This window comes from Vipera ursinii (genome assembly GCF_947247035.1).
Source record: "Vipera ursinii genome assembly, chromosome: 13".
Classification (NCBI taxonomy): domain Eukaryota; kingdom Metazoa; phylum Chordata; class Lepidosauria; order Squamata; family Viperidae; genus Vipera; species Vipera ursinii.
In genome coordinates this window covers 16,169,391-16,182,529 of record NC_139526.1, presented here as the reverse complement: position 1 = coordinate 16,182,529, position 13,139 = coordinate 16,169,391, and the positions used below count along the sequence as shown (strand labels likewise).

The following is a 13,139-nucleotide window of genomic DNA, read 5'->3' as shown; positions in this document are numbered from 1 at the left end:
CCTCGTCGGTGGCAAGGATATTTGGGGTTTTTGTTTTGGTGTACCCTTGTCTACAATACACACTGCAGTCCAAACATAAAATGCTTTAATTGTGGTTGTAAGTTGAGGACTCCCTGTGCTGCTAAATAAAAAGAAAGAAATAAGCCTTGTCTTTCTTCCTTGGTTCAAATCTGTTTTCCAGCGTTACAGTCAGTAGACGCAGTGCATTTTGACTGATGCACTTGTGTCGTGTCTTGTGTAATGTATTTTGAATACTTCCTGGTTATAACGCGCAGTCTCTTGTTTTGTGCCTCTGCACAATTCGCCTGCAAATCCACAACATACGCTTGTCTGGTGCTGCGCACTTTCAAAATATGATAGATTCCATTCACGAACTAAAAGGCATTCTCAATATTCATACAGCGGATTGCACTAGGAATTAAATGCTTAGATAAAAGTTAAGCAAAGCAATTTCTCGTTGAAAATAGGAAGTGCCTTTTGGGGCTGGAGAGGATGATAGCATTATGTTAATGCCAGCGATGTTAGGATGCCGTCTGTATCAATACATAATAGATTGTCCAGTACAGTGATGCACTGCTCTTAGTCTGCAGTATCCTAGCAACAGAAACACCTACCTGCTTGATAAAGGAAGATGAAAGGCTTCAAAACTATTTCTGCATATACAAGGCCATTTAATATTACGAGCCATGTCAGAGTTTTAGTTGTATTGCTTTGGTTTTTTTTTTTAAGAATTTGTAAAATCTTCCGGGCGGTTATCTACGTCCGCTAATAACCCAATTGGTCTTTCCTGTTACACGTTGTTTAAGAAGAGAATTTCAGCTACAATAAAAGCTTAAATATTTCGCTAGCTTCCTGATTGTCCTTGAAGTCTCATTACTTTCATATCCAGAGCAAACACGGGAATTTTATATTTTGTTCCTCTGGTATTAGTGCTTTAAGACCCGGACGCCCTCTAGATAAGTGTGGGGTTCCAATTCCCAGAAAACCCAACCAGCATTGCTTCCGCTGGTAGGGAATCTTGGATGAAAATTTTTCTGAAAATGAGTATGCTCGAAAGCTCTCTTCAGTTCGGTTGAGGTTCTGCAGTTTCGATTCTTTTCAATGGGGGGGAACTAAAATCCAAATGGTGGCTTATAACTGCTATAGTTTCCTACCAAGATGCGGTTATGGTGATAGGAATTGTGGCTGAACAGTGGCTGGAGACCCAAAATTGAGGTCCACGGTACATGCTTCGATCTCCTTAGTATGCAAATATGGACTGCCAAGCTTAGCTTTCTGCAGTGTTTCTAGAGGGCTCAAGTCTTTAGTGATGGTACTCGTGGCGATCAATTTTTTAAGAAGCTCTAGTTCTAAACATGCTATGGCGAGCAGTAGGTGCTTTGCTCAGCAGCGAAAGAACATTCTTGTAACACACAAGATGCCCACATTTTGGGGTGGGGTGGGGGAAATCACAATGTCTAATCGCGTTGCCAGATGTTATGTATGCAAGCCATTCGGTTACAAAAGCATTTCGAGGCGAAAGCTGCAAACAAAATGCAAAAGGAATAAATAGTTGCAATCAGAAACTGAAAGTTGGAGCTGAGCTGAGTTCCAGTTCTGTCAAACCGAGCCGCGGTTCACTTGTCCTCTTTTTTTCCTTTCCTTTTTTTAAACAGGTCTCCGGGGGCTAATTAATCTTGGGAACACGTGTTTTATGAACTGTATTGTCCAAGCACTTACTCACACTCCGCTGCTGCGAGATTTCTTCCTCTCCGACAGACACAAATGTGAAATGCAAAGCCCCAGCTCGTGTCTGGTCTGTGAAATGTCTACGCTTTTTCAGGAGGTGAGTTGCCCTTTTCGCTGGGGTGTGTGTGTGTGTGTGTGTGTGTGTGTGTGAGAGAGAGAGAGAGAGAGAGAGAGAGAGAGAGAGAGAGAGAGAGAGAGAGAGAGGCAAGCAGAGATCACTATGCTTATATTTTAGATTCCCTTCATTTCCTCTTTCATACCCTCCCAAGGTGCATGGGCTTTGAAGACAGAGCGAATCATGGGCCATTGTTCTATCAGTTTAAAGCAGGGGTCTTCAAACCTGACCCTTTTATGAGTTGTGGACTTCAACTCCCAGAATTCCTCAGCCAGGCACACTGGCTGAGGAATTCTGGGAGTTGAAGTCCACAAGTCATAAAAGGGCCAAGTTTGAAAACCCCTGGTTTAAAGTAATAATGTATGCCACTTTGGGTTGGCAGACTGGTCTGGTTTTCCATTATGGTCAGCTGATTCCGATTGATTATAGCACAAGTCAGTGTTAACTCTTAGCAACCAGGCAGGTAAGTTTTTCTCCACGACAATTCTTCCTTAACAAAGTCTTCCAGGTCTTAACAATGAGGCATCTGTTGTCCCTGTAATTCAGCCCCTTCTCCTCCTCTTCTCTTTTCTTCTTCCACCGTTGGCACCTTCCCCAAGGAGCTAGGTCTTCATACAACGTGTCCAGAGTTGTGGACAAGTGCTGTTGTGCGTTCCGAAGGGTTTCTTCTAAATGGGAATTCAAAGCACTTCATAGCCTAACGTACATACAGACCTGTTCTAAACTCCTTCAAAACTGTGGAAATGCTGAGGTGCTAGAGACAGCCTAACTTAACTCTCTTGTCCCTGAAGATCTGTTGGTTAAAAAGCCCTCCTGTTCAAGATGAGAGTTTGAGGAGAGGTTCCTTTAGTTTTCCGCCCCCCCCCCTCTTAATGAAACACTGAGGAATACATATCGGGAGGCACAGTGAAGTAATTATGGAAAGTACCACGGGGTAGAGTAATTGGATAATTCCAGGACTAATTGTAAGAAGGGAAGAAGCTTTATTGCTGCGGTTCTTTGAATTTATATTGTCACAACTGCTGCATCAGCAGATTTCAGTTATGCTCAGGCTCTGTGCCATTCCTGTTGGCATCCTGGAATCGTTTTATCGATCCTTTGGAAAATAAAAGGCATTGGTGCATTATTGCATTGCTGCAGTGTGGTTTCAAGCCAAGAAAACTCCTCCCGGATGTATAATATGTGTGTAAAAACAAATCCCGTCACTTAGGAAGAATGCTCCCTACCTTAAATTCTGGATAACGTTTTGGTCCGATACACGTCTACAGAGTTTGGATTTGATTTATAGTACACACACACACACACACACACACACACACACACACACACACTGTAGAGCCAGTTTGATCTAGTGGTTAAGGCACCAGGTTAGAAACCAGGAGAAAGTGAGTTCTAGTCCCCACCTTTGGCCACAAAGCCAGCTGGGTACCTTAGCCCAACCCACCTCACAGGGTTTTTGCAGGGAGGAAAGAGTATTCTATATGTTTGCTCCCTTGAGTTGTTTCTATAGATAAAAAGCAAAGGCGGGGTAAAACAGTACTCAGGGAAGAATTCTAGTCTTTTCCACGAAGAGGTTTTATGCATTTGGGGAAAGGAAGAGCCCTGACCCTTTTGTTTTCTTTCCCGCCCTCCCCTCCGCCCCCGCCCCCTCCCTCCTGGGCACAGTTCTACTCTGGGCACCGATCCCCTCACATTCCATATAGGTTATTGCACCTGGTATGGACGCACGCACGGCATTTAGCAGGGTACGAGCAGCAGGATGCACACGAGTTCCTCATTGCTGCGCTGGATGTGCTACATCGACACTGCAAAGGTGAGGCCCTTTCTTCCTCTTGTTACGCCCCCCCCCCAGCACGTCCAGCCTTCACCGGGGGTTCCTCGGCTTACCACCACAGCTGGGCCTAAAATTGAGGTTGCTCGGTGAGAAAGGGGTCAAACCTTGTGTGAGTTTCGCCCCCGTTTTACGACTCCTCTTGCCACGTCCGTTAGGCGAATCACTGCGGTTGTTAAATTAGTCGCGCGCTTAAGCGAACCCATCGACTTTGGTCGCCAAAGGGGATCCCACGACCCCAGGATACCGAAGCCGTCATCAACGTGAGTCAGTTGTCAAGCGGCCGAATGTAAATCCCGTGACCGCGGGGACGCTGCAACGGTTGTAAGCGTGGAAAATGGTCATAAGTCGCTTTTTGTGGGGTGACTTTGAACGGGCACTAAGCGAATTGTGGTAAGTGGAGGACTCCCTGTATTTAGCTCTAGGACAGGGGTCCCCCCACCCCCCGGTTTGTTGGCCGGCACCGGGCCGTGGCAGGCCAGCAACCGGTCCGCACAAACAAGCAAAGCCCCATCCGCGGGATGCAGGCCGCACACGAAACCATGCACCCTCCGGTCCACGGGAAGAAAACCTCTCTCCACGGAACCGATGATCCCTGGTGCCCTAAAGGTGGGGGGGGGGGATGGTTGGCAACTGGCTCACACTTCTGACGGTCGCAGCATCCCCGGGGGTTACGCCATCCCCTTTGGCGAACGTCCGGCAAACAAAACCAATGGGGAAGCCAGATTCACTTCACAGCTGCCTCACTAACTTCGCAACTGCCACAATTCACTTTGAACAGCAGTGGCTAAGGCAGGCCGTCGAACGGGGCAAGCCTCCCGGAACAGCCGTCCTGCTTAGCAACCGAAATGTTCGGCTCCGTTGTGGCCGTAAGTGGAGGACTACCCATACGGCTTTGGTAACTCCCAAATTAAACCTCTTCAAATGCCTCAAACGCGAAGAGGTTTTAACTCCTCTGAACTAGCAGGATCCTCTCCCAGAAGTGATGCTTAATGCCCTGACCTGAAACTGCTTCATCCCTGGGAATTCCATTTCAGCCCAATTATGCTTATTTTTTTATTTTATTTTTTTGATGTTGCTGCTGTGTGGCATATTGACAGGTGCAAGGAGGTGGTAATTTCATTTTGCCAGATGCCACGGGAAGCCCAGCGTGTTGGTCATACCTCCCTGTGTTGCCGTGAACAAGCTTTTACAGAACAGCCTTTAGAGAGCCACACTCCCCCCCTCCTCATTGAGCCTAATTGACTTGGTTAATTGAACGGGGAGCAGCCTTATTCTCCTGCGGGTGCAAATGATGGTCTATTAAGAGTATCCAGCAGGGATGTTACCTGCAGCCCAGTGAAGATGCGAAGAAGCCATTTGCTAGTTTTTACGAGATGACCAAAAAAAAAAAAGAGAGAGGAAGAAATCCTTTTTTACATGCCAGGATTAAAACTTTGACTTTTTTTTTTTAAAAAAAAGATTCTTTGTTTTCTTTTGGGTATGGAACTTTCTCCAAAAATAACACAGTATTGTAACTTTTCGTGACTTCATAAAAAGAAACAGGAAAGACTGTTATTTATTTATTTTTGTCAGTACTGATTTAATAATGTATCTTTTACTTGGCCAGAGGAAAGTTTAAATCCCAATTCTTAAAGACGGTCGCTCCATAATGGATTTGCTAAGGTGGTGCCCTATTTAATTCTCAGAATACCAAGTCAGACTCCTGCCACCTTTGATATTGGGAAATTTTTTACTTCCTTTACATTCATCTCCCTGAGTTTTGTTAGTTGGTTGAGCGTTCTCCTAGTCACGGTTGAGAAGCCTTGGTGGAGCCTTGGTGGAGCAGTGGGCTGATGCCTCCTTAAGTAACACCAGCTGCCTGCAATTAGTGCAGGTTCGAGTCCCACCAGGCTCAAGGTTGACTCAGCCTTCCATCCTTCCGAGGTAGGTAAAATGAGGACTCAGATTGTTGGGGGCAATTAAGCTGACTTTGTAATAATGCCGCTTGGGGTGTGTGTGAAAGCCCTAATAAGCAGGCATATACATAGAATGAAGGCTACTGCTAAGCTTGTAAGCCGCCCTGAGTCTTCGGAGAAGGGCGGGATATAAATGTAATATAAATAAAATAAAATAAATAATATTCCCATGAAGTATAAACTTTTTTTTTAAAATGTAGTCTTGCTTCTGGGATGACATTTTCAGTCACGTTGGAAGCGCTACGTTACGTGTCAAAATCAGGGCTTTTTTTCTCATAGAACGCTCAGAACGGAGTTCCGGCACCGTTTTTTGGATGGAACCTTGTAGGGTAGGCAAGGCGGGTTGTATGACGTGTGTGAGTTCCGTCACCTTTTTCTTTTACAAAAAAAAGCACTGGTCAAAATTATTAAATGCTGAACATTTGCATATGCTGCCTTTTCTACCTTACTTGACCTTTAGTGGTTTTTGCTAAGTAGTGTGAATAAACGACATGTGAAATTTTCTTCAGAGCTCATTTTTACTTAGAAAGACCTACATCATGTATTACTCAACCCCTGAAAGCACGTTTAAATCATCATTGCCACTTACTGCCATAGCAGGGCTACCTCTTCTGGAAGCCGTCCTTGGCACAGAGCGAAGCCAGCCAATTTTCCACTTAATAATAATATATTACCATGCCTATGACATGAACTCTCACATACCTAATTTTGGATCTACTTTCTTGGTTTAGTCAACGAAGCACAACTTGAAACAATAAAATAGAAGCCACGTTTTTCATAGCTCTCATTCCTGATGTCCTTCCTTATTCTTGTAACATTCTTTTTGTAGATAGACCACAAAAATTAAGCCTGAGGTCTACAGGTCGTCCTTGACTTATGACCACATTGGGTTCCCAATTGACCATTTCTAAGTGACCCAGTTTTATGACCTTTCTTGTCACAATTTTAAGTGAATCACTGCAGTTGTTCATTTAGTAACAGAGATGTTAGGTGCATCTGACTTCCCCATTGTCTTTGCTTGTCAGAGGGCCACAAAGGCTGACCACGTGACCCCAGGACCCTGCAATTGTTACGAACACTTTGCTGCTTGCCAAGTCTCCAAATTTTGATCATGTGACCAGCGATTGTTGAGAAACAGTCACAAGTCACTTTTTCCCCCCCTAGTGCCATCGCAACTTTGAGCGGTCACTAAGCGAATGATTGCAAATCAAGGATTTACCTGTACGTCTGGTGCATAAAGGGCGTAGGTCTCTCTGCGCAGCTACAGGCAAATCTTCAGAGGGCTTGAAAACAAATTCTGCTCATTTCCTTTTCTCCAGGTGACGATAATGGGAAGAAAGCCAGCAATCCCAACCACTGTAACTGTATCATAGACCAAATCTTCACCGGTGGACTACAGTCTGATGTCACTTGTCAGGTCTGCCAGTGAGTATGAGGAGCAAGTAAGACGGCGCAATCTCCCTGATGTCTAGAGAAAGAACTTAGGCAGGAAGGGGGAAGCCGATGCGAGGGCAGAATAAAACGAAGAAAAGAGTTAATTGCATCAGGGTAGCTGTGCTTAAGGGACGCGGTGTGGCTCAGTGGGTTAGGACGCTGAGCTCGTCGATCAGAAGGTCGGCAGTTTGGCGGGTCGAATCCCAAGTGCCGCGTAACAGAGTGAGTGCCTGTTACTCGTCCCAGCTTCTGCCAACCTAGCAGTTCGAAAGCACGTAAAAAATGCAAGTAGAAAAATAGGGACCGCTACGGTGGGAAGGTAACAGCGTTCCGTGCGCCTTTGGCGTCTAGTCATGCCGGCCAAATGACCACGGAGACGTCCTCGGACAAGCGCTGGCTCTTCGGCTTTGAAACAGAGATGAGCACCGGTCCCTAGAATCGGAAACGACTAGCACGCATGTGCGGGGGAACCTTTACCTTTACCTTTATAGCTGTGCTTATTTAAGAGGAACAGCAGTAAGAAGGAGATGTGGGTGACCTAATCTACTGCTTTTAAACCTGCTTGGGTTTAAGGCAACTTTTTTGGTTGTTGTTGAAGGCGTGATGGCAGTCTTTTTCAGCCATATATATGTAAAAAAAAAGTCATCGGGAGTTTAAAACCAGCTTTTGCTTGATGATAAAGCCAGCGGGCAGCCGATGCGCTTTTTTAAAACGGAGACCTGAGCTGCCAGAACTTAAAATAATTTTGCACTGTTAAGCTACGTGGACTCTTCATTAAGTCCTCTCGCTGGTTTAGATCTGATGGCTGATATTGTGTACCGTTCCCTATCATCCTGCCCTTGTTGCATATTTCTAAGGTCCCCATTGGAGAAATTTAAAATGTTCTTTGTTGGAAGTCTTATTTTGCAAGCAACCCCTAGAGGTGAAGTGCCATTTTTCCCCCCCTCCACTTCTGCACATTCATTTGGGAATGTAAGGATTGCCAGGAGAACGTTTTTTCCTCTCCACGTTTGTGAACGTACTATTTTGTAAAGCAATGTTACGCCATTTTCTGGATCTGCTGATTGGCAGGAACGCCCCCTTAATACGGATTCTCTTTCTCCTCTCAATTTTAAGAGGTAAAACGATGGTTACTGATAGAAGGCAAGGCTTGTAACTCAGGGTTGTTGGCCTGTGGGGTCCTTGGTGCTTTCTGAGCTTGGTGCTTTTCTTGCAGACGTTTCATGACTAGGTAACTTGATCAGTGCTTAGAAGGAAGGGGGGAAGGAGGAGCGGAAGAGGAGGGCTGTGGGGTCCTTGGTTTTGGTTGCTTTCTGGCAGACATTTCATTCCCTAACTAGGTAACATCATCAATGCTGAAAAGGAGTCTGCTTTCATCATCATTGCATGGATGATGTTACCTAGTTTTGGGTAATGAAACAGAGCAGTGGGCTAATGCCTCCTTAAGGAACACCAGCCGCCTGCAATTAGTGCAGGTTCGAGTCCCACCAGGCTCAAGGTTGACTCAGCCTTCCATCCTTCCCAGGTAGGTAAAATGAGGACCCAGATTGTTGGGGGCAATTAAGCTGACTTTGTAATAACGCCGCTTGGGGGGGCGCAAAAGCCCTAATAAGCAGGCATATACATAGAATGAAGGCTATTGCTAAGCACATTTGATTTGTGCTTCTTAGATTGTAAGCCGCCCTGAGTCTTCGGAGAAGGGCGAGATATAAATGGGATTAAAAAAACAAACAAACATCCAAACTCAAGAGAGCACCAAGGACCCCACAGTTGTCATTCTCCTCCTCCTCCTCCTCCTCCTCCTCCTCCCCCCTCCACTCTGCAAACCCCACTACGTTCTAGCACTGAACTTGTTACCTTGTTGTGTAATGAATCGTCTGAAAGAAAACAGAGAATACCCAGGATCCCCCCCCCAATCCTTTCTGTCCAAAGTATTGCTTTACATAAACCCGTGGCCAAACTCTTCTCTTTTTTTTCTTTTTTTTTCCTCTTTCCCTCTCCTTAGCGGTGTGTCCACAACAATAGACCCCTTCTGGGACATCAGTCTGGACTTGCCCGGTTCCTCCACCCCGTTTTGGCCTCTGAGTCCAGGCAGCGATGGCAGCGTGGTGAACGGAGAGAGCCACGTGTCAGGAACCACCACCCTCACAGACTGCTTGCGAAGGTACAGACTGGCAGGCTGACTTTAGCAATCTTACCTTCCCTCTTCCTGTCTGCAGATGAGCAATTGGTAGGCAGATGGGCCGGGAGCAAAAAAACCCCAAACAAACAAACCAGCATCTCGTTCTGCAATTATTTCTGCTGAATCATCGTGCAAACAACTCAGTTCCCTTGTAGGAAAAAAAAAAGAGGCCAGGACAAAAATTAAGCTTGTAGCACAGGGGTGTCAAACTCAATTTCACTGAGGGCCGCATCAGCATTGCGGTTGCCCTCAAGGGGCCGGGTGGGTATGGCCTGTGTGGGCGTGGTCTACTGGGTGGGCGTGGCTAGTGCATATGGCCTACTGGGTGGGCGTGGCCAGCTCTACATCGTTGGCATCAAGGGTGCCTATGGGGGCCTGGGCAGGAGTGGGACAGATCTCAGGGTCTCTGGGCCAGGGCCAAGGCAGTGGGGGCCGTTCCCTCACTTTTTCCAGGATGGCTTCGCGGGCCACATGAAACCACTTCGCGGGCCGGATCTGGGCCCCGGGCCTTGTGTTTGACATGTCTGTTGTAGCATAAACCTGATAGAAAAGCTGGTAGGTAAAGAAGACTAACGCCGCCGCCCCCAACTTCAGTTGGCTTTTCCCGTGATAAATTTCAGCACTGTGTATATCCTTGATTATGTTAACGTGTGCTCTGTAGACAAGTGTTGCTTCATACGATGCCAAACAATGCATGCGCAAGAGAAACGTTCCTTAGAACTTGATCACTCATCCTACGGGCATTTTAAATAAAACACTGAACTCTGCATACACGTGCGGCATCACTGTACACCATAGGTACAGATTCACCTGTTTTCCTTAATTTTGGATAGTCTGCCTCTTTACCTATCACTCCCTAATGTATGGGGGTTTTTTTTAAATGTTTTTTTTTAAATCAAAAAGGTAATAGCAAAGGACTTGAAGCAAATGAAAGCCCTGCTTGAAGCTAGTACTATAAATGTGAAACTTGTATAAGATTCTACTGTAAAAGATACTAAATGGAAATTTAAAGTGAAATAGTAATAATAATAACAACAACAACAACAACAATAATAATAATAATAATAATAATAATAATAATAAAATAATAATAATAATAATATTAATATTAATAATAATATTAATATTAATAATAATAATAATAATAAGAAGAAGAAGAAGAAGAAGAAGAAGAAGAAGTTGGAAGGGACCTTGGAGGTCATCTAGTCCAACCCCCTGCTCAGTGTTTAACTTGTGCCGGTTATCCATTCTGTTTCACAATTTAATTTTTTTCCAAGGTTTACAAGGCCAGAACATCTAGGAAGCAGTGCCAAAATCAAATGTAGTGGTTGCCACAGCTATCAAGAATCTACAAAACAGCTCACTATGAAGAAACTACCCATCGTGGCTTGTTTTCATCTCAAAGTGAGTTGCTAAATGATGATTCCTGTAAGCGGATCTTCCACCACGGACTTTTGGTTGGCTCTCTTTTATTCTGTGGTTTTTCTCTTAAATCTCACGGATGGTCTGAATCCCACTTTTGAACTGAGAGTGTGCACTTGAGGATTGGGAACAGACGTGGTGACTGATGGATATTTCTGGACTGATTAGATAGCCAGAGATTTTTAACATTGCAGATTCTGTCCCAAAGGTGCTTTTTTTTCCCCAAAAGGCAACTGGACTTTCTTGATTTTTTTTTCTCTTTGAAAACATTTCGCTTCCTTAACCAAGTAGCTTCTTCAGTTCTGAGAAGAAGCTTCTTGGATGAGAAGCGAAACGTTTTCAGAGAGAGAGAGAGAGAAATAGAAAGCGATCCAGTGCCGAAGAAGAAGAATAATCTTGGATGAGAAGCTAAAATGTTTTCTTTCAAAGAAAAAAAAAACAAAAGTCCAGTTACCTTTTGGAAAAAAAAAGCCTTTGGTTCAACTGTGATGATTGAGAATCTCCATAGATATTGCAGATCCAGCTTTCTGCTGTTACATGATCCACAAAGCTGTATATTGCTTGCCAAACTTACAACTTTCAGCCTCAATTCAATAACTGTCCAGAACAGGGGTGTCACTCAATTTCATTGAGGGCCGCATCAGCGTTGCGGTTGCCCTCAGGGGGCCGGGTAGGTGTGGCCAGGATGGGCGTGGCCTACTGGGTGGGCGTGGCTAGAGTGCGTATGGCCTACTGGGTGGGCGTGGCTAGAGTGCGTATGGCCTACTGGGTGGGTGTGGCCAGCTCTCCATCGTTCGCATCAAGGGTGCCTGTGGGGGCCTGGGCAGGAGTGGGAGAGATCTGGGGGGTCTCTGGCAGGAGGAGGGTCTCTGGGCCAGGGCCAAGGCAGTGGGGGCCGTTCCCTCACTGTTTCCAGGATGGCTTCGCGGGCCGCATGAAACCACTTCTCGGGCCGGATCCGGCCCCCAGGCCTTGTGTTTGACATGTCTGGTCCAGAAGAATCGGATTGGAGAATACCAGACCAAGCAGGTTTTCCGCAGTGGTCTTTGCTATTAAACTATTTGCCCTCCTCCCATTGTGTAAGTGGTGCAACAACCCATCCGACCCACAAAATTGGATGCTCATGAGGATACATTGTTTAAGTCAGGGGTCGGCAACCTAAAAAAGAAAAAGAGCCACTGGGAACCGGTTCCATCACAAATTAAAAAAAGAGGGAGCCGCGTGCGTGTGTCCATGCACGCGCATGCGCAAAAAGGTTTTTTGCGCATGCGCGGACGCACGCGGCTGCCATTTTTTAAAAAATGAGATGGAACCGGTTCCCGGTTGCCCGATGGCGACGGCCCGTCTGCAAAGCTGCCGCTTTCGGCAGCTTTGCAGACGGGCCGTGGCAGCTTCCGCAAAGAGCGGCGCCCCTGCCCATTCCGAGAGGTGCGCGCGCACCTCTCCGAACGACCGGAGGTGCGCGCGTACCTCCGCGCGAATGGGCAGCGGTGCCGCTCTTTCAGGAAGCCCGCCGCGGCCCGTCTGTGAAGCTGCCGAAAGCGGCAGCTTAGCAAACGGGCTGCGGCAGCTTCCGCAAAGAGCGGCGCCCCTGCCCATTCCGAGAGGTGCGCGCGCACCTCTCCGAACGACCGGAGTTGCGCGCGCACCTCCCCAAACCTTTGGGGAGGTGCGCGCGTACCTCCGTGCGAAGGGGCAGCGGCGCCGCTCTTTCAGGAAGCTGCCGAAAGCGAAGGGGCAGCGGCGCCGCTCTTTCAGGAAGCTGCCGAAAGCGGCAGCTTCCTGAAAGAGCGGCACCGCTGCCCGTTCGCGCGGAGGTACGCGCGCACCTCCCCAAAGGTTTGGGGAGGTGCGCGCGCACCTCCGGTCGTTCGGAGAGGTGCGCGCGCACCTCTCGGAATGGGCAGGGGCGCCGCTCTTTGCGGAAGCTGCCGCGGCCCGTCTGCTAAGCTGCCGCTTTCGGCAGCTTCACAGACGGGCCGCGGCGGGCTTCCTGAAAGAGCGGCACCGCTGCCCATTCGCGCGGAGGTACGCGCGCACCTCTCCAAAGGTTTGGGGAGGTGCGCGCGCACCTCCGCCCATTCGGGGAGGTGCGCGTGCACCTCTCCAAACGGGCGGTGCCACTCTCCATTTGGAGAGGTGCGCGCGCACCACTGCCCGTTGGAAGAGGTGCACGCGCACCGGGCGGCTGGGAGCCGCAAGAGACGGCTCAAAGAGCCGCATGGTTTAAGTGAATACGATTTCTAAATACAAATATAAATATAGAGCTTCAATAGGCCAAGCTACACCATTTAAAAGGTTTTGTCAGGTGGTCCCTGCAGATGCCAATTTTCTTAAAACTGTTACAGAATTGAGAGGTTTATAGTGATCCATCGGATTCCACCACAAAGAAATAACGACTCAAAATAGTCGTATCTAGTATATCCAAATGTCTAGATTTCATAAAAGTGAATACAGAGAAGGGTTTTT

At 47.0% G+C, this 13,139-nt stretch overlaps 1 protein-coding gene across 1 annotated transcript in view; it reads left to right on the top strand.

Annotated features, from left to right (window-relative positions):
• The window catches only part of USP22 (ubiquitin specific peptidase 22), a 44,183-nt gene extending 33,316 nt beyond the window's left edge, over window positions 1-10,867 (top strand). Inside the window, exons 6-10 of the mRNA XM_083373099.1 lie at window positions 1,656-1,825; window positions 3,509-3,656; window positions 6,952-7,057; window positions 9,072-9,230; window positions 10,526-10,867. Coding sequence (XP_083229225.1) covers window positions 1,656-1,825; window positions 3,509-3,656; window positions 6,952-7,057; window positions 9,072-9,230; window positions 10,526-10,664 — 722 coding nt within the window. The 3' untranslated portion in view covers window positions 10,665-10,867. The remainder of the gene's footprint in view (window positions 1-1,655; window positions 1,826-3,508; window positions 3,657-6,951; window positions 7,058-9,071; window positions 9,231-10,525) is intronic.
• The last annotated feature ends 2,272 nt before the right edge of the window (window positions 10,868-13,139 follow it).